Source organism: Salmo salar, chromosome 19 (genome assembly GCF_965601325.2).
Source record: "Salmo salar chromosome 19, fSalSal1, whole genome shotgun sequence".
In the NCBI taxonomy this organism is placed as follows: domain Eukaryota; kingdom Metazoa; phylum Chordata; class Actinopteri; order Salmoniformes; family Salmonidae; genus Salmo; species Salmo salar.
The window spans coordinates 70,771,102-70,793,217 of NC_138309.1; the positions used below are offsets into that span (position 1 = coordinate 70,771,102).

Sequence of the window (22,116 nt, forward strand, 5' to 3'; positions counted from 1 at the left end):
TGACAATTTATGCTTTCCCTGCTAGCTAGCTATTGTATCAAAGATGATGAGTGCGCAATACTGGTAATCAAGGGCTAGCTGTAATTTTTGCCAAAATACATAGGCTAGTGGGCATGCATAAAGCGAATTGTTACACAGAAATGATTTGATATTGAGATTAAAAAAAAGGCTGCATTGGAACTTTAAAAAGAGCTGAGTGTACCAAGTCAAGTTCCTGTTTCAGTTTGTTTTCTTCTGTTAGGTGTCAAATGAACACGACCCTGGTTTCTCTCTGTGTTGCCAGTTAGCTTATATCCTCTCTTGGGTAGGGGGCAGTATTTTGACGTCCGGATGAAAATCGTTCCCGTAGTAAACTGCCTGCTACTCAGGCCCAGAAGGTAGGATATGCATATTATTAGTAGATTTGGATAGAAAACACTCTGAAGTTTCTAAACTGTTTGAATTATGTCTGTGAGTATAACAGAACTCATATGGCAGGCAGAAATCTGAGAAGAAATCCAACCAGGAAGTGTGGAAATCTGAGGTTTGTAGTTTTTCAAGTGATTACCTATCTAATACACAGTGTATGTGGGGTCATTTTGCACTTCCTAAGGCTTCCACTAGATGTCAGAAGTCTTTAGAATGTTGTTTCATGCTTCTATTGTGAATGGGGAGAGAATAAGAGCATATGGAGTCAGATGACTGAAAAAATGACATGAGCCCAATCGCGCGCATTCCCGTGAGAGTTAGGTGTGTTCCTTTTCATTTCTGAAGACAAAGGAATCGTCCGGTTGGAATATTATGGAAGATTTATGATGATAACAAAAGATTGATTCTATACATCGTTTGACATGTTTCTACGAACTGTAATATAACTTTTTTGACTTGTGCATTTGAGTTACTCGACTGAAAGCACAAACAAAATGGAGGTATTTGGACATAAAGATGAACTTTATCGAACAAAACTAACATTTATTCTGTAACTGGGATTCCTGGGAGTGCATTCTGATGAAGATCATCAAAGGTAAGTGAATATTTATAATGTTATTTGTGACTTCTGTTGACTCCAAAATGGTGGGTATCTGTATGGCTTGTTTTGAAGTCTGAGCGCTGTACTCAGATTATTGCAAAATTTGCTTTCGCCGTAAAGCTTTTTTGAAATCTGACACAGCAGTTGCATTAAGGAGAAGTGTATCTTTATTTCTTTGAATAACAGTTGTATATTTTATCAACGTTTATGATGAGTATTTCTGTAAATTGATGTGCACATTCACCGGAAGTTTTGGGAGGCAAAACATTTCTGAACATTACACGTCAATGTAAAATGGGGTTTTTGGATATAAATATGAACTTTATCGAGCAAAACATACATGTATTGTATAACATGAAGTCCTATGAGTGCCATCTGATGAAGATCATCAAAGGTTAGTGATTAATTTTAGCTGTATTTCTGGTTTTTGTGACTCCTCTCCTTGCTTGGAAAATGGCTACTATGATATGCATATCCTCTTGACGTTACCCTAGGATAGGGGGCGCCACAGCGCATTTTGGAAAAAATTAGTGCCCATTTTCAACGGCCTACTAATCAGACTCAGAAGCTAGGATATGCATATAATTAATACCTGTGGATAGAAAACACCCTAAAGTTTTTAAAACTGTTTAAATGGTGTCTGTGAGTATAACAGAACTCATATGGCAGTCAAAACCCCGAGACCGATTGAACCAGGAAGTGGAATTCTGAATTGTGGACTCAACTTCACGTCGTCGCCTATAATTCACACCGTGAGATATCGTTTATTGAGCACTTCCTATTGCTTCCACAAGATGTCGCCAGTCTTTACAAAGTGTTTTGAGCCTTCTACTGTCGAAACTCAGTGAATGAGACGCGTTGGAAATTGGTCACAGCGGGAGGGCCATCACCATTATGATGTCTGTCTACCCCCACTTTTGGAAACGTTTTGAAACACATTGAAATCGTCCCCCTCGAATCTTATTGGCTCTCTTGTTGAAACAGGCTCTGAAGAATTATGTTATACAACGTTTGACATGTTTGAACGAACCTAAATGTGAAAAAAAGTATTATATCGAAACCACTGTGGCGCGCAAGGCAGATTAGTTGGTTACGCCCTTCGGACGCACTAACATCAGCAAGCTAATGGAACATAAAGGATGGACTTTTTCGACCGAAAATACATCTGTTGTGGACCTGGGATTCCTGGAAGTGCTTTCTGATGAAGACAACTAAAGGTAAGGGATTATTGACAATATTATACAACATTAGATGTGATATGCGATTGTTCCAAGATGGCGCCGAGCTGTATTTACTAGCTCATTTTCTGAGTATCGCATCCCCTTTAATCGCTAAGTGTGATTACCCAGTAAAGTTATTTTTAAATCTGGTATGACAGGTGCTTTCAACAGATATTCATCTATAAATCTTAGAATGACAATATTACATTTTAAACATGTTTTCGAATAGTAATTCAGTAAATTGTAGCACTGTTTCATCGGATGCTTTTGACGGGAAAATAGTTAGTCAACGTCAGACGCCGATGTAAAATGCTGTTTTCATATATAAATATGAACTTTATTGAACAAAAGAATGCATGCATTGTGTAACATGATGTCCTAGGTGTGTCATCTGATGAAGTTTGTAAAAGGTTAGTGCTGCATCTAGCTGTTTTTTGGTTATTTGTGATGCATGTGTTTGGTCGGAAAATGGCTATGTTGCTGCTTTTTACGATGGACTCCTCTAACATAATCTAATGATTTGCTTTTCCTGTTAAACCTTTTTGAAATCGGACGACGTGGGTCGATTCAGGAGAGGTGTATCTATAAAACGAAGAAAAAAAATTATTAAATTTTGTTATGCTAATGGCGATATGATTTTTCGCTGGATTTTTATCCCGCTGACGGGATGAGACGCTGAAGAGGATATCCTACGTTCTGAGCCCGAGTAGTAGGCAGTTTAATTTGGGCACGTCATTCATCCGAATTTCCGAATACTGCCCCCTGTCACTAAAAAGTTAACTGTTTTCCAGAACTTCTTGGGGTTAGACCCACAGAGAGAACTGCTCCTTAAAGTAACTAACTTTGGCCTTCCGGATAGCCTGAGTGCACTTATTTCTCATTTGCTTGAACAAGAGGCAGTCAGCCTGAGTATGGGTGTGCTGAGCCTTTTGCCAAATGCAATTCTTGAGGTGGAGTAACTCTGCAAGATCACGGTCGAACCTCGGGCTGAACCTGTTTTTAATTCTAATTTTCTTTATGGGGGTGTGTTTGTTAACAATACCATTGAAAATATAAAAAAAGAAGGTCCAAGCGTCTTCGACAAAGGGCACCAAGCTGATTCTATACCATTTTACAGAGGCCAGTTCATGAAGGAAGGCTTGCTTGCTTGGAAAATGGCTGTGTGGTTTTTCTTGTCTAGGCGCTGTCCTAACATAATCTAATGTTATGCTTTTGCCGTAAAGCCTTTTTGAAATCGGACACTGTGGTTGGATTAACGAGAAGTGTATCTTTAAAATGGGATACAATAGTTGTATGTTTGAGAAATTTGAATTATGAGATTTTTGTTGTTTTGAATTTGGCTCCCTGCTATTTCACTGGCTGTTGGCAAGTGTGTCCCACTAGCGTCCCACATACCCCAGAGAGGATATACAGGGTTAGCCATAAATAAGGGGTGCTGATTTTCCTCATGTCATCATTTCAAGCTCTTTATACTCAGTGTGTCATCACACATGTAATGGGATGACACTGGGATCCTATGACATGACTGGGAGCTTAGGAAGAGGTGATTTAATTCTTTGTAGATCGCCTGGATAAGCTTTTGGTAATTAAGTGATAATGGCGTATAATGCGCGAGAAGCCGGTGTTTGTTTGGATCTATTGGCACGGGTGTTGGTCCCGAGACGAAGTCATTGTTATATTGTTTTCCAGTAGCCTAATTAAGAGTGAACTTAGAAATAACACAAACAGGCTATGAACAACATACCTTAAACCATTCTCGTCTGTTTTTACAAGGAATGAGATGGGCTTTGGTGCCAATATATCCAACAAACACCGACTTCTAGGCATTATCACTTAAATATACCTTAACGGAAGATTAAAGCACCCACAAATAAGCCATGGCTATTGAGCCTCTGCCACCATCTAGCGTATAAGTTTTGAATAGATGTAAACTATTGTTTGTGTATGTGTGCGTGCGTGTGTTTTACAGGCTGTACGGGCTGTGGTAGAGACATTAAGAATGGTCAGGCTCTCTTAGCACTGGAGAGACAGTGGCACCTGGGCTGCTTCAAGTGTAAGGCCTGTCAAAAAGTCCTCACAGGGGAGTACATCAGCAAGTAAGTCTAACAACTATTATACACATTAAATGCTTACACACATAATGAAATACACAGTGTACTTTCAGACAAAGTAAAACCCACTATTCTATTATTTTATACACACAACATACTTGCAGACACAGTGAAATATACTATTCTATTTTATCCTTTATTAATGCAGTCTCTCTATATTCTTCTATCGCTTTGCCCAGGGATGGCGCACCCTATTGTGAGAAGGACTACCAGATCCATTTTGGGGTCCAGTGCGAGGCATGCCAGCAGTTTATCACAGGCAAAGTGCTGGAGGTAAGCCAATCACCAATCACCTAACATTCATCATGAGAGAGGAGAGAGAGGAGGAGACGTGACTGAGAAAGTTAATGGCGGACTGAACGAAGTTATGTAGAGCACCTCAAGATAAAAATATAATATTCAATATCGGCAAGTTAGACTAAATGTTAGCACTACACAATCTGGTGGGTGATAACCTTCAATCTGGATAATAACACAAAACAAATCTTAAGACATTTATCGACAAATATTACGAAAACAAGCAACACCCAAACATGACGGAGTGTAAGACAGGGGAACCGATTTCTAAACGAAAAATGTGACTCTTCTACAGATAGACGATTTAATATTTTCACCACCGGGAATGGTGAAGGTCGAAACCGATCTGTTAAAATCAATAAATGACAAACTGGGTATACTTGAATTAGTCAGTAAGGATATAAAAGAGTTGAAGGCAAGCCTCGAGATGAGTGATGAAAAAGCTGCGACATTGGAGAAGGAAACACACAACCTAAAAAGGGACAGTCAATAAGATTGAAACCGAAGTGAATTAACTTAAAAAGGAGAACACCGTTCTGAGAGAAGCCTTACTTGACATACAGACTAGATCCATGAGAGAGAATCTGGTACTTACAGGTATCCAAGAGAAAGGAGAAGTTCCTGAATCTGTAGTTAGAGAGTTCCTCCTTACACCGTTTCAGATTCCACGCGAAGCTATCGACAAAATCCAACTCGAACATGTACACCGCTTCGGACAGAGAGGGCAAAGATATGAATGCCCAATCGTTGCCAATTTTGCTTCCTTTAAAGATAAAATAAATGTTTAAAAGCCTGGGTAAAAGACTTGCTGGGACCAAAATTGGCATGAATGATCAGTTCCCGAAGGAAATTGCAGAACGGCGTAAAGTTCTGTATCCAATTTTGAAAGAAAATGGATTGAAAGTGAAACGAGTAGCTCTCATCGTCGATAAACTATATATTGATAACCAGTTGTTCAGAGACAAAGACTACTCTATGGTTATTTTAAAAATTACAAAGTTCTCATAGATGAGGAAAATAATGAAACACAATTTTAGCCCGGTTATGGATTGTAACAATACAATAAAAAAATATAGCTTTTCTATATGTCTTCAAATATAACTAATTGGAACACACAAGCACTAATTCAACATGGTGGAGATAAAAACTCAGTAAGCAGAAGGCACAGTATGTGTGGATGGTGTGGTGTGTGTTTATTTTTATTTGTTATGTTTGGGAAAGTGTGGCTTTGAGTGAGAAATGAAATGGTTGCATATCCCGGAACCAATGTATTGCTGTGAGCGGGGGTGTGAGAGAGCTTTCAATGTTGTTCAGATGATGGATATACCTTTTATAATGAATTATACACTTATTTATTTATTTATTTATTTATTGTCCTATCGTGGTGGAACAGTTTTAAAATAAATTATACATTTATTTTATTTATTGTCCTATCATGGGGAACTACATTTTTTAAATAAATGACCTAATTTATTTATTTCTGATCCTATATTGATGGAACGGTCCACAACCCTTTACCGTAGACACCCACCTGAATGATACTAAGGAGAAGTCCGTAACTGTTTTATGGGCCTGCTGTAAGCGGCCTGTATGCAGCCAAAATGCGGTCAGAGACCTAGAGCAGCACTGACCCCTCAAGATTCTGATCCTACTTGGCAGGGTTGGTCCTGCAAAGCCAAGACCCCTAAAGGGAGAGTATACTATACAAGGACATTCTCAAAGCTGCTAATGAGAACCTTGACGACCTTGTACCTAGCCGGTGGGGATTCCGGTGGGGTGCCCCCACCCAGGCAGTGGCAGTGCTGGCAACACTAGCTGCAGTAACCCATGGGGAGGGGGTCACACTCGGACATTCAGAAAGGGGGTATATTATTGTGGCCCTGGTGGCACAACACCGGGCAGGACGTTTGGCATTTGCCAACACCAAGATTGGCAAATTCGCCACTGGCGCCCTGTGCTCTTCACAGATGAAAGCAGGTTCACACTGAGCACATGTGACAGTCTGGAGACGCCGTGGAGAACGTTCTGCTGCCTGCAACATCCTCCAGCATGACCGGTTTGGCGGTGGGTCAGTCATGGTGTGGGGTGGCATTTCTTTGGGGGGCCGCATGTGCTCGCCAGAGGTAGCCTGACTGCCATTAGGTACCGAGATGAGATCCTCAGACCAACTGTGAGACCATATGCTGGTGCGGTTGGCCCTGGGTTCCTCCTAATGCAAGACAATGCTAGACCTCATGTGGCTGGAGTGTGTCAGCAGTTCCTGCAAGAGGAAGGCATTGATGCTATGGACTGGCCTGCCCGTTCCCCAGACCTGAATCCAATTGAGCACATCTGGGACATCATGTCTCGCTCCATCCACCAACGCCACGTTGCACCACAGACTGTCCAGGAGTTGGCGGATGCTTTAGTCCAGGTCTGGGAGGAGATCTCTCAGGAGACCATCCGCCACCTCATCAGGAGCATGCCCAGGCATTGTAGGGAGGTCATACAGGCACGTGGAGGCCACACACACTACTGAGCCTCATTTTGACTTGTTTTAAGGACATTACATCAAAGTTGGATCAGCCTGTAGTGTGGTTTTCCACTTTAATTTTGAGTGTGACTCCAAATCCAAACCTCCATGGGTTGATAAATTGGATTTCCATTTATTATTTTTGTGTGATTTTGTTGTCAGCACATTCAACTATGTAAAGAAAAAAGTATTTAACCTCTTACATCTAGACGTTCCGCTAGCGGAACACCTGCTCCAATATCCAATGATAGGCGTGGCGCGAATTACAAATTCCTAAAAAATACAAAAACTTCAATTTTTCAAACATATGACTATTTCACAGCATTTTAAAGACAAGACTCTCCTTTATCTAACCACACTGTCCGATTTCAAAAAGGCTTTACAGCGAAAGCAAAACATTAGATTATGTCAGCAGAGTACCCAGCCAGAAATAATCAGACACCCATTTTTCAAGCTAGCATATAATGTCACAAAAACCCAGATGACAGCTAAATGCAGCACTAACCTTTGATGATCTTCATCAGATGACACACCTAGGATATTATGTTATACAATACATGCATGTTTTGTTCAATCAAGTTCATATTTATATCAAAAAACAGCTTTTTACATTAGCATGTGACGTTCAGAACTAGCATACCGCAACTTCCGGGGAATTTGCTAACAATTTACTAAATTACTCACGATAAACATTCACAAAAAGCATAACAATTATTTTAAGAATTATAGATACAGAACTCCTCTATGCACTCTATGTCCGATTTTAAAATAGCTTTTTGGTGAAAGCACATTTTGCAATATTCTAAGTACATGACAAAAAATTTCTAAATATTCCATTACCGTACTTCGAAGCATGTCAACCACTGTTTAAAATCAATTTTTATGCAATTTATCTCGTAAAAAAGCGATAATATTCCGACCGGGAATCTCCTTTTCGGGTAAACAGAGGAAAAATCACAAAGACGGGGGCAGCCAGGGCACGCGCCTAAGCCCACAGTCCCTTGATCGGCCACTTGAGAAAGGCGATAATGTGTTTCAGCCTGGGGCTGGGATGACGACATTCAGGTTTTTCCCGGGCTCTGAGCACCCATGGAAGACGTAGGAAGTGTCACGTTAGAGCAGAGATCCTTTGTAAAAGATAGAGATGGCAAAGAAGTTCAAGAAATGGTCAGACAGGCCACTTCCTGTAAAGGAATCTTCTCAGGTTTTGACGTGCCATTTGAGTTCTGTTATACTCACAGACACCATTCAAACAGTTTTAGAAACTTTGGAGTGTTTTCTATCCAAAGCCAATAATTATATGCATATTCTAGTTACTTGGCAGGAGTAGTAACCAGATTAAATCGGGTACGTTTTTTATCTAGCCGTGAAAATACTGCCCCCTAGCCATAACAGGTTAATAAGAATATTTCATTCATTCAGATCTAGGATGTGTTATTTTAGTGTTCCCTTTATTTTTTTGAGCAGTGTATATTTCTCCCATGGGCAAAGAAATTCAAAAGGGGTGTCATGACGTTGGCCTGTTGGGGGAGGTTTATGACCCCCATAAAAATCCACCCCCTTTTTCCTCTCTCTACCGATGTGACTATTGAAAATCGCTCTGTCCTTTCCAATGCTGCTGATAGTTTTTGTTAAAATCATTACAAGAATGCATTGTACACAAAGCAATAACTGCCAAAGTGTTTGGTTGACTGTCTAAAGAAAGACATTGTTGACATAGAGCGTCTGGTAACATCAAAAGGTGGGAAATGGAACCATATTTCAGTAATTCAACCAGTTGGAAATATGCGTTGGTACTTAATGAATATGATGTCAGATCAGTTGGCGTCTGAGACATTATTACTGATGATAGGATGACAAACTGTATCTTGGAAAGTCTACACATTCTAGTTATCAGATACACATGGAATTGTTGTGCAATTTAAATGTTTAAATATGAAACTATTTGTGAAAAGATTAAAACTAATTATAGCTTCTAAAGGAGAGAATTGTTTGTCATAGAGTAAACTCTGCTCACTCAGAGGCCCCGCCCAAGTGAACAGACATTGTTTGTAAACTATGAAACACGCCCTTCTTTCACCACTATATAATCCTGTTGACGAAAATTCAACTTTCTGTTCCAAGGACGTGAGGACTTGCGGGCCCTGCGTTAAAAGGACAAGATCACCTACAGAACTAAGCCAACCTCAGCATGAGCTCTGGTTGAACGACAAGAACCTAACGAAATTAGCATCGAATTTCAATGTGAAGATGACGATCAACACGCCGAAAGGATGAATTTTGACTATACCAGACAGAATATAGCATGAGCTTACCCTCTCTGGTATCATTGGGACGCTAGCGTCCCACCTCGACAACAGCCAGTGAAATTGCAGGGCGCCAAATTCAAACAGAAATCCCATAATTAAAATTCCTCAAACATACAAGTGTTATACACCATTTTAAAGATAAACTTCTTGTTAATCTAACCACAGTGTCCGATTTCAAAAAGGCTTTACGGCGAAAGCACACCATGCGATTATGTTCGGACAGCGCCTAGCCACAAAACACCATACAGACATTTTCTAGCAAAGGTGAGGACTCACAAAAGTCAGAAATAGCGATTAAATGAATCACTTACCTTTGATCTTCATCTGGTGGCACTCCCAGGACTCCATGTTACACAATAAATGTTCGTATTGTTTGATAATGTCCCTCTTTATGTCCAAAAACCTCAGTTTTGTTGGTGCGTTTAGTTCAGTAATCCAAAGGCACAAAGCACGCTCTCAACATCCAGACGAAAAGTCAAAAAAGTACAATAAAAGTTTGTAGAAACATGTCAAACGTTGTTTAAAATCAATCCTCAGGTTGTTTTTGTCATAAATAATCAATAATATTTCAACCGGACAAAAACTTCTTCAATAGAAAAGGAGAAACAAGAAAGGTGTGCTCCCGATAACACGCTGGACTCATGTCTGGAAATGTCCACTGTCCACTCATTGAAAGTGCTGTATCTCCCTAATTTTTCAGAGTAAAAGCCTGAAACAATGCCTAAAGACTGGCCACATGTAGAAGAAGCCATAGAGATCGTGAACTGGGTCCTAAGTCTTTGTATGGTGGATAGGCTTTCAATGGAAAAACAGCCTTTCAAAATAATAGTACTTCCTAGATGGATTTTCCTCATGTTTTTGCCTGCCATATCAGTTCTGTTATACTCACAGACATTATTTTAACAGTTTCGGAAACTTTATAGTGTTTTCTATCCAAATCCACCAATTATATGCATATCCTAGCTTCTGGGCCTGAGTAGCAGGCAGTTTAATTTGGGCACGCTTTTCATCCAAAATTCAGAATGCTGCCCCCTACCCTAGTGAAGTTAAAGTAAGGCAACTTGGTATGAACTTTGAACTCTTATTCACTAAAGAAGTGATACCTCCTAGCCGATTGAGTTAGCCGCAGCAACTGTAAACGTGGGCTAGGAGAGGACGGACAGAGTATCCATTCTACCACGCTCCAGTTTACCACTAGACATTCGTCAGAGGACAACAGATCCATGCTGGACAACCCGGCCTTCTATCTATGGCCAATCTACCAAAGCGAAGTTCAGAGTAAATATTTCTTGCATTTTCCTTTTTCAAATGGGCGGTTATTTAGAATGCATTAGATACTGTATTTACAATAGAGACACAAAATCTTTTTGTTCCTCAGTCTTCCCGCTCTTTCATTCAAAACCCAACCCCCTTTCTTTGTGTAACCAGCCATCATATCGGCTCCGTCCACCAGGGACGTTTTTCATGTATGACATAATTAGTATTCAATGTATATCCCATCCTGCGTATGTGTAATTCTGTGTGATTGTTTAGGTATTTAGTAAATAAATAATTAAACCAAATTTTGCATTGCTGATTCAACTTGTTAGCCAGGGTTCGTGAAGATAACCAAGAATTTACAACTTTCAGATGAGACTAAATAAAGTGACGATTAAATATTGACTGCTATTGAGGTAAAATATTACTAGGTCTTTATTTGGAAGATAACAGCTCTATAAACATTCTTTTGTGGTGCCCCGAATTTCTAGTTAATTACATTTACATGATTAGTTCAGTCAGGTAATATTAATTACAGAGAAATTATTTTATAGAATAGCATGTCATATGACTTAATCCGGCATAGCCAAAGACACGACAGGGGTGATGGTTTTAATTAACAGTAATTTTGATCCAAATGTGCAAATTGTCCAAACACATCAAGGTAGATGGATTATTTTAAATATGTTATTGGACAATAAACAGATATGGCTTATTAACCTATACGATCCTAATAATGATGATCCGAGCTTCTTTGAAAATATATAAGAATTTATTAACTCTACAAGCAAGACTAGACTCTATTATGGTGGGAGATTTTAATACGGTCTTAAATACCTCTACGGACCAGAAAGGAAAATCACCCTCAGGCACTTAAGGAAATCATGAATGTCATGGATATATTGGAATTAGTGGATATGTGGAGACTTAAATACCCTGACTTAGTGAGATATACATGGCGGAGGCTTAATCAAGCTAGTCGTCTTGACTACTTTCTTATGCCATTCTCTCTGGCACCAAAAGTTTTAAAAAGTGTTGATGGGGACAGAATGCAGTCGATTCATCACATAATTGGCATATATATTACTCTTACAGAAATTCCACGTGGGCGAGGATATTGGAAATTTAATCAAAGCCTACTACATGATAAATTGTTTAGAACTAGGACAGAATAATTTATAACTGACTTTTTCAGACATAACATAGGTACAGCAGATCCCCATATTGTATGGGACACTTTTAAGTGTGCCTTTAGAGGCCATGCAATTCAGTACTCATCTATAAAACAAAAGCAATTTAGATCAAAAGAGTCCATATTAATAAAAGGAAATTGAAGGACTAACAGTACAGTTAGATAGCAATAAAAAAAACTGTACCAGAGGCACAGAATAAGTTAGAGGAAAAACAAAAAGAAATGGAGGAACTTATTCAAGAAAGATCCAGTGTAATATATTATAAAAATAAAGCGAACTGGATGGAATATGGGGGAAAATGCACCAAATTCTTTTTCAATCTTCAATATAGAAATGCTACCAAAAAAATGTATTAAAACTTGTTACAAATGATGGAGTCACGCATGATTCACCGAATGATATTTTGAAAGAGGAAGTACTTTAAGAATATGTTTTCATTTCAGTCTCCTCCATCTCCACTAACTGAAATTAATTGTATTTTGTAAAATAATGTACAATTAACATCTGTACAGAAAGACTCATGTGAAGGCCAAATGACAGAGGAACTTCTTGATGCAATTGGGGCCTTTAAGGATGGGAAATCTCCAGGGCTGGATGGCATACCAGTGGAATTATACAAAACTTTTTTTGATATACTCAAAGGACCATTATTAGCATGTTTTAGCCACTCCTATATAAATGTTAGATTATCAGACACACAACAAGACGGTCTGATATCATTATTACTGAAACAGGACCCAAATGGTACATATAAAGATAAAGTCCATTTAAAAAATTGGAGACCTCTTACTCTTCAGTGTTGTGAAGCAAAAATCCTAGCAAAATGCTTGGCGCATAGAATTAATAAAGTATTGTCAGATATTATTCATCCTAATCAGACAGGTTTTTTACATGGACGATACATTGGAGATAATATAAGACAAGTACTGGAAACAATGGAATACTATGAAATATCGGGGACACCAGGCCTGGTTTTCATAGCTGATTTTGAAAAGGCTTTTGATAAAGTACGACTGGAGTTTATATATAAATGCCTAGAATATTTCAATTTCTGGGGAATCTCTTATGAAATGGGTTAAAATTATGTATAGTAACCCTAGATGTAAATAATGGCTACATCTCAGAAAGTTTTCAACTATCTAGAGGAGTAAAACAAGGTTGTCCACTATTGGCATATCTATTTATTATTGCCATCGAAATGTTAGCTGTTAAAATTAGATCAAACAATAATATTAAGGGATTAGACATCCGTGGCTTAAAAACTAAGGTATCATTGTACGCTGATGATTGATGTTTTCTTTTAAAACCACAATTAGAATCTCTCCACAGCCTCAGAGGATCTAGATACTTTTGCTATCCTCTCTGGATTAAAACCAAATTATGATAAATGTTCTTTATTACTTATTAGAGGTCGACCGATTAATCGGAATGGCCGATTTCAAGTTTTCATAACAATCGGACATCGGTATTTTTGGACACCGATTTGGCCGATTTAAAAAATATATATATTTTAAATGTACACCTTTATTTAACTAGGCAAGTCAGTTAAGAACACATTCTTATTTTCAATGACAGCCTAGGAACGGTGGGTTAACTGCCTTGTTCAGGGGCAGAACGACAGATTTTTACCTTGTCAGCTCGGGGATTCAAACTTGCAACCTTACGGTTAACTAGTCCAACGCTCTAACCACCTTGTCACAGCTGTCTGAAGAATGGGACCAAAGTGCAGCATGTGTATCGTTCCACATATTTTATTGAACTGTGAAACTATGCAAGATACACAAATAAACTAAAGAACAAAAACAACAAACCGTGACGAAGAGGTGCAACATACACTAACTCAAAAACAATCTCCCACAAACCCAGGTGGGAAAAACAACTACTTAAGTATGATCTCCAATTAGAGACAACGTTGACCAGCTGCCTCTAATTGGAGATCATCCCAAAAAAGCCCAACATAGAAATACAAAAACTAGAACATAGAAAATCTAAACTACAAAAACCCCCTGTCACACCCTGACCTACTCTACCATAGAAAATAACAGCTTTCTATGGTCAGGACGTGACACACCTGCCTTACATTGCACTCCACGAGGAGCCTGCCTGTTACGCGAATGCAGTAAGAAGCCAAGGTAAGTTGCTAGCTAGCATTAAACTTATCTTATAAAAAACAATCAATCAATCAATCAAAATCACTACACATGGTTGATGATATTACTAGTTTATCTAGTAACTGTCATTGCTCTAACGTGTACCTAACCATAAACACCAATGCCTTTCTTAAAATCAAGACACAAGTATATATTTTTAAACCTGCATATTTAATTAACATTGCCTGCTAACATGAATTTCTTTTAACTAGGAAAATTGTGTCACTTCTCTTGCAACAGAGTCAGGGTATATGCAGCAGTTAGGGCCGCCTGGCTCGTTGCGAACTGTGTAAAGACTATTTCTTCCTACAAAGACAGCCAACTTCGCCAAACGGTGAATGATTTAACAAAAGTGCATTTGCGAAAAAAGCACAATCGTTGCAGGACTGTACCTAATAATAAACATCAATGCCTTTCTTAAAATCAATACACGGAAGTATATATTTTTAAACCTGCATATTTAGCTAAAAGAAATCCAGGTTAGCAGGCAATATTAACCAAGTGAAATTGTGTCACTTCTCTTGCGCTCATTGCACGCAGAGTCAGGGTATACAGTGAGGGTAAAAAGTATTTGATCCCCTGCTGATTTTGTACATTTGCCCACTGACAAAGAAATGATCAGTCTATAATTTTAAAGGTAGGTTTATTTGAACAGTGAGAGACAGAATAACAACAACAAAATCCAGAAAAACGCATGTCAAAAATGTTATAAATTGATTTGCATTTTAATGAGGGAAATAAGTAATGATCTGAGGATCATTAGCTTCTTTAAAAATGTTTTGCTGTAGATTGTTTCAAAATCAGAAGTGTGTAAGCCTATGCCTATTTGGGAAGCCTGCAATTTGGGTAGTGCACCTGGCAATAGGTCTAGCTGATTGAGTTGTGGTTGTCAGTGAAACGCGTCTATAATATGTGCGAAGATAATGTGTCTCGAGTATAACTTATAATGTTGCATCAAGAAGAGTGATGTGTGGCAAAGATATGGTGCGTCTCTCCAGAATACATGCATATGTAGGAAAGTGGACATTTGACAATGTCTGATTTCTGATTGTCTTAACTCACCACGTACACCACTAATAACCTGAGCTTCTCAGTCATGTTATCTTCCCCTCACACAAGTCAACGAAGTCTGTTTTTTTAACATCCATTGCGATTGATAGTTCCTCAGTATTTCAAAAACCTTTCCAGAACTCCCGGCCTCGATAGTCACCTAGAGCAAAATACCCTGATCTGATGATATCATATATCCAGTGGAAACATCTAAAAACTGTCCCAAACTCATTAGCGCAGAAATTTCGGAAGGCCCGGAATAGGCTAGTTGATTCAATGTGGCAAGTTCGCTACCGACCTGCTTTGTGCTGGACCCAGGGATTATGTGATACGTTGCACTTCACTAGCAATAGCTAAAGTCAAGACAGAGAAAGGGAGGCACAGAGATGAATGTGATTGAAAGAAGCCGAATTTTAAAATTAGGATATTTTCTGGTTTTATTTTTTGGCTTTAGGCCTATGTATTTTCCTTAGTTGACAATGGAAGTTATAGGCCCACTGCTGCCTTTGCCTATAGGCAATCTCTGAGTTCTATGCTCTCGTTTTTTTTGCCGCCAATGGATCACAGTGTATCACCGTGTCCATATGGCAGATGCTGATGAATTTTTACTTTTAGATTCATCATTGTACTTCAGATTTTAATGATTAACCACGTGACAATGATTTTGACAAACAAAAACATAATTAAAATGAAACTGTTCCACGGAAATGCGCATATAAAAATAGTCATAACTGGCACTCAGATCGGGACAAATTGTAAGCTTCCCCAATCTTGAAAAACTCACCAGCTGCCTATGGTCTTTACTATTACACACCTTAAAGTTGTGAAAGCGCCATCCCATGCACAAAGGAGGTTTCATGAAAAAAACGTGCCCGCCTATGGAAATCAAAGGCCTGTCCAACTGATTTGTTCTGGTGCCGGCCCTGGGTTTCAAGCGAATATGTGGTTTGTTGAATTTGGCTCTAGCGTTTAAACGCTTTAAGCTACAAAATATTATGACCCCATTCCTGAAAGCTATGACTGTCAGGAACACTTCCGTGCCTTCTGTTTTCCTCTCTGATGCTCACAAGGACCTAATGACTGAGGGAAATTAATTCAAAACATACTTTCTTCATACTGGAATTTGGCATTACCTGATTTTACATATCTTTGTATTATTTACTGAGATGCTTAGTTTTTTGATGATTTAAAATCACCCAATTACTGTTAAGAAGCTTTTAAATAGATAGAGCTTTTAAATAGAGCATTTTCCTTTTCAATGATTATCAAATTTGTTTGACTCATGTTGGTTTCCTAATTACTTTTAGCAGCATTTAACTTTAATAAAAGTGCTTTATTGGTGTGTGTGCGCGCGCTGCTTTTTTTATACAGTTCTTCCGAAGAATAATCACACGTAGAAAATGTTTGTCCTCCCTGCAATTAACCTTGTTTACATCTGGCCTCTGTAAGAATATAGTTGAAAAGGCCTGGTGTACAGAGTGTATGGTTGATGAAACCATGAAGCATGTGTTGATGTGTTGTTATAAGTACCGATATGTGGAAGAGAGAGTTTGTTAGAGAAAGTAAGTAGGGCTCTTTTTAAAAAGGTAGTAGTACAGGATTAGGTAGGTGGGTAGCTTTTCTTAATGCTTGTTTTTTTATTAATTTAGTCTGTATGGTGTGATTGACTACAGTACAGTAGGTGGCGGCATTTTGAGGAGTGGAATTGTTTAGATTTCTTTGTCTATCCGACTCCGAGGAAACGTGTGCTTCGAGTCACGCGGCCCGGGGTCAACCTGTGGTGTGCTTTGTGAGGTAGCGTTGAGTGTAGTGGTGGATCAAATGAAAAGGAATATTTGTTTGTGAAGCCTGCCATTTGGTGAGACGTAAACCTAGTGGCAATGGCGAGACTGTCTTGTTGAGCTTTGACACAGAGTTTTGTCCTGATAAGGTCGGGTTAGGTAATATTTGTTATTCTGTTAGGGCCTATGTTCCGAACCCGCTTCGGTGCTTTAGGTGCTAAGGAATCGGACATGTTGCAGCAGTGTGTAGAAGGGAGGTCCCACAACGTCAGAAATGTGTAGGAGGGCATAGTTAAAGGAAGTATAGAGTTGGAATAGAGAAAGCACTGTGTTAACTGTGGGATGCCCATGCAGCTGGGGATCCGAAGTACCTTGAAAGAGACAAGTTGAGATTGCCAGAATTCGAGTGGGGCAGGAAGTGGCCTATGCTGAGGCAGTGAAGTAGAGAATAGCCCAAGGGTGAGTGAGTCGATTGGGAGGCCCCCACTGAGTAGGCCTGAAAAGAAAGGAGCCAGAGAGGATGATTTTAGTAAGGTTGGATTTCTTGCGTTTATAGCCATGGTGATCAACTGCACTGCACTAATGGAGCGGAAACCAAAGAAGATAGATGTGGTTGTTGCAGCAGCACAGAAATATTTGGGTGTGAGAGATTTTTGTGCAGAAGATCTACAGGAAGGTTTGAGAGAAGGGGTTCCATCCTCTCAGTGGATTTTGGGGCATAGTGTACAGGTGTAGGGTTAAATGGTGGTGCAATTTTAAGTTTTTCCCTTTCCCCTTTTTTTGGGGTGACCAAAATGTACAATCCGAACTGCGAAAGGCAGCAATACGCAACAGTGTCTAGGCTGCTGAAAAGCCACACGAAGGAGGCACACTGCTTCGAAGTTAGCTGCTTAGTGATTTCAACGCATGCCTAGGAGTTCCAGTATCAAATGTAACATCACTACTAACTAGCTATTCTGTTAAGGTAAGAATTATCTAAGGTAAAAAGGTGTTGCTTTGTTTCTTGAAACTGTCTCTGGGAGGTGACTGTTGTTAACGTTAGCTTGCTAGCTAGACTAATGGGGGTTAGTCAGCTAATAGACCTTGCTTGGTTGACTTTTTGTGCAGATCATTCTATGCATCGTTCTGTTTGTTTAACTAACAACGTTAAACGTTGAATTTAGCGGTAGTAAGTAGCCACCTAGCTAGCTAACATTAGCTACATAGCTAGCTAGGTTAGGTAATGTTTGAACATTGATAGCTAGCAAGCAAACTATTTCATAAAATATAACTATACCAATTCGACCTTGCAGTCCTTCTAAACAACGCAATAAAAAAAAAAAAACATGGGCAAAACTTATTGCGCTGTGTTCGTAACAGACTCTAGTTTTAGGAAGAATGTATTGAGATCAGATGTTTCATCAATGAGAACATTTTCAGAATGCCAGCCCAGTTTCAACTAGTTACATCCTGGTGAGAACATTCTAAATGGATGCTTTATAGCCCTTGTGACGTGCCTGGGTTACCTCTTCTGTCTGTGGTGCTATTGTATCACCAATATTAGCAGACACTACATTTAGCTAGATAGCTGGCTAGTTTGATGTATGTGACCTAATGCGAGCTAAGTTCTCGCTACCTGGCTAGCTAGCTACAGACTTGCGACACCGTTAACTAGCTACAGGCTTGCTATTTAGCGTTACATTCCTCTGCTACAAGCCTCTTTGATCCGGGAGACCTGTACACAATGGATACACCAATGTGCAACTTACAGGTCTCCCGGAGAAAAGAGGCTATCCTGTTGGCTGATGTTACCAATAATATTTTTTTATGTCAGCTAACACTCCTAGATCCTAAAAGTTATGTCAGCTACCTAGCCAGTTATTTAGATAGATATTATTTGTTGCTAGGCCAGAAATACATTGCTTTGACATATCAGCTAGTTAACGTTATCAACCAGAGAGACATTCAAGTCTTAGACAACTAGCTAGGGATCGTAGCTAATGCTAGCTGTAGACATCCGAGTTGATGTCTTATTTTAAAAAGGCCTAGGTGAGTAAAATAACTAGCTAGCTAATTAAAGTGAATGTTTGAAACCATCCAGGCCTATGAGTAAATGTCTAATTTACAACGCGTTATTTGTTTCAGTGTAGACCTGAGTTTTTTTACCACATTTTCTAGATCAAGGATATATCCAGCTGTAATCCGCCAACATATTTGAAAGTACAGTACAACCCCAATCAAGGTAAGTACATTTACCCTTTTCACAATATTGTAATAACACGGTGTTCTACTGGAAGCCTTCCATTATCCATGTATGTGGGTGTGTTTAATAATGTGTACATCTCCCTCCAATGTGATACCCCTAGGTGCGAGTCCGCACCTAATTGGTTTGTTAATTATTTGTAGACAGAGTTAGTGTATGGTTGATTTACAGGTGTGTGTGTGTGGGGATGCATTCACAGACACAGCAATCAGCTTGTTGGGGGTGAACTGGGAGCACAGTGCTGTATCGGTGTGACAGAGGAGACGACAACAGAGAGGGCTTCGTCCTGAGCCCTATACTACGAATCAGGTTTGAAGAGTTAGCAAGTTAACTTTAGTTAACTCTGGGATCAACTTTGCCTGGAAACCTGACGTTGAATTGCATTGATTTCTACGTTGGGCAGAAATTAGCGTTTGAATCAGGAAAGTTTCTTCTCACAACCTCTACAAGCCAGAATGTTAAATAAAATTACATTAACATTTCCGGTTGGTCCTTTTGCAGGTAGGAATGTGAGACAATATACAGTATCCACAGGGAAGTATAATTACATCAACCTTTCAAAGTGCGATCAGATTTCTATACCCTGAAGCATGCGCACAAGATAAAAATTCATCTTGATTCAAACGCAAATTTCTGCCCGACGCAGAAATCAATGCAATTCAACGTCGGGTTTCCAGGCAAAGTTGAACTAGCATGAAAGGGCTCACCTTTTAGCTAGGTCAATTTCTATGGCAACGAATCCTTCAGGACTAACCTGCTCCGGGGCAGGCTAACTAAGGGCTGACTGTCACGGTTGTCGTTGGGTAGAGAGGACCAAGGCACAGCGGGTTGCGTGCTCATCATTATAATTTATTAAATAAATGTGAACATGGAAAACAAACAACGACAAACCGACAGTTTTACAGGCTGAATACTAGCAGTGCAAAAATCAACTACCCACAAACAAACAGGTGAACACAAGCTCTTAAATATGGCTCTCAATCAGGAACAACGATGAACAGCTGTTCCTGATCGAGAGCCACACGGACCAACAAAGAAATACACACACTAGAAAAACCTAGAATACAAAAACCAGAACATACACCAAAACCCCGGAATACATAAATAAAACACCCCTCTACAATACACATAACCCCCGAACCACATAAAACAAATACCCTCTGCCACGTCCTGACCAACCTACAAATACAAATAACCCCCATACTGGTCAGGACGTGACACTGACTTAATTTATCCTGAATGAAATGTCTGAGCCACGAGTTGAGGACCAATGAAATCAGATACCTTCCCTCTCGCTAAGATTGAGTCACCATCCCTTCATTTGAGGAAGACAACTGATTCAAAATGTAACTAATCAAATGTTTCTTTGTGTAAAAATGTTTGTTGAAATACCTATCACATTAAACATTTAGTAAGGACAGCATTTGCTTTCTAAACTGTGTGTTTTTGAGAGATTGTGTTTTGAAATTTGCAAAAGGAAAACTGACAGCTGCAACCAATCAGACATACAGTATAATCCATAGATGGCAGGTCCCATTCAAGTCAAGACTGGCAGCTATTGCTGGTGTACCCATGAGTTTAATAGTCAAATTGCCAGGGTTAAAGATTCCAAAACCCTTGTATGGATTATATGTCAATAGTCACAACGCAACAAGCAGTTCTACAGATAGGAGCAATCAGAGTGGGGAAAGGTGATAGAGTATTAATAACCACACCAAAGACTGCATTAAAAATAAATAAGATAAAGATGTCACTTCTAAAAGCCTATTTCACACCATAGCCTGCTGAATTTGCAAGATAACTTTTCTTTCAATAAGATTTTTTGACAAATAAAAATGTGGCGCTGACTCGCCCATGGATTGAGGATTCAATGAAGAAGAGTTTGTCATCCGACTAGCCATGTGCGACATGCATACGCAGTTACAAGCCTGCTAGAGTTAACGGCAGGCGGGCAAGCAATATCCACTGTCGTAGAATGGATGAAGCCTGACCTGGAATGTGACATTAACAAGCTCGATTAGCTTTATAAAAGCCTGAGTAGTATACCACTCTGGTGACACACACACATAATTACCACCATTCCCTTGTATCTCTCTGTTAGTCTAATGGCTTGTGTTAGTCTAATGGCTGGGATGCCAGTGATATGTTCAACTCGGAGACGTACGGGGTCAACTCCACCTATGGCTTCCTCTCCATGTAGACATGAAAATCCTCCCATCAGCTCCTCAATGTCCTCAAAGGTTTAGTTTTGCATTCTTTGCTTCGACAAGCACCCCATTTCAAAACAGAATACCTGTATTTATACTGGTATGCCTTACTGATAAGACCATGCAAATTAGGGGTTGACCGATTTATGATTTTTCAACACCGATACCGATTATTGGAGGACCAAAAAAAGACAATACCGATTAAATCAGTCAATTTTATATTCATGTAATAATGACATTTACAACAATACTGAAAGAACACTTATTTTAACTTAATATAATACATAATCAATTTAGTCTCAAATAAATAATGAAACATGTTCAATTTGGTTTAACTTCTTTGGGATAGGGGGCGGTATTTTGATGTCCGGATGAAAAGCATACCCCAAATAAACTGCCTGCTACTCAGGCCCAGAAGCTAGGATATGCATATAATTGGAAAACACTCTAAAGTTTCTAAAACTGTTAAAATAATGAGTATAACAGAACTGAAATGCAGGCAAAACCCCGAGGACAAACCATCCCCCTCCCAAAACAAATCATCCTACCACTGATTTCAATGGCTGGCACTTTTATAAAACTCGTTGCAGTTCCTAGGGCTTCCACTAGATGTCAACAGTCTTTAGAAAGAGTTTCAGGCTGGTTTTTGGAAAAATGAGCCAGAAATTGGCTCCCATTTTGGCTGTAGTGTTTCCAAGTGTGTGAATGAGAGCGCGTTCTTTGGTATTTTTCTCCGATAAAGACAATAACGATTCTCCGTCTTACATTTGTATCATTT

At 39.3% G+C, this 22,116-nt stretch overlaps 1 protein-coding gene across 2 annotated transcripts in view; it reads left to right on the plus strand.

Moving 5' to 3' along the window:
- Positions 1-22,116, plus strand: part of LOC106579423 (actin-binding LIM protein 1) — a 108,855-nt gene that overhangs the window by 57,914 nt on the left and 28,825 nt on the right. For both annotated transcript variants that reach the window (XM_082965930.1, XM_014159326.3), the window contains exons 5-6: positions 4,199-4,325; positions 4,520-4,613. In XM_082965930.1, coding sequence (XP_082822056.1) covers positions 4,199-4,325; positions 4,520-4,613 — 221 coding nt within the window. The remainder of the gene's footprint in view (positions 1-4,198; positions 4,326-4,519; positions 4,614-22,116) is intronic.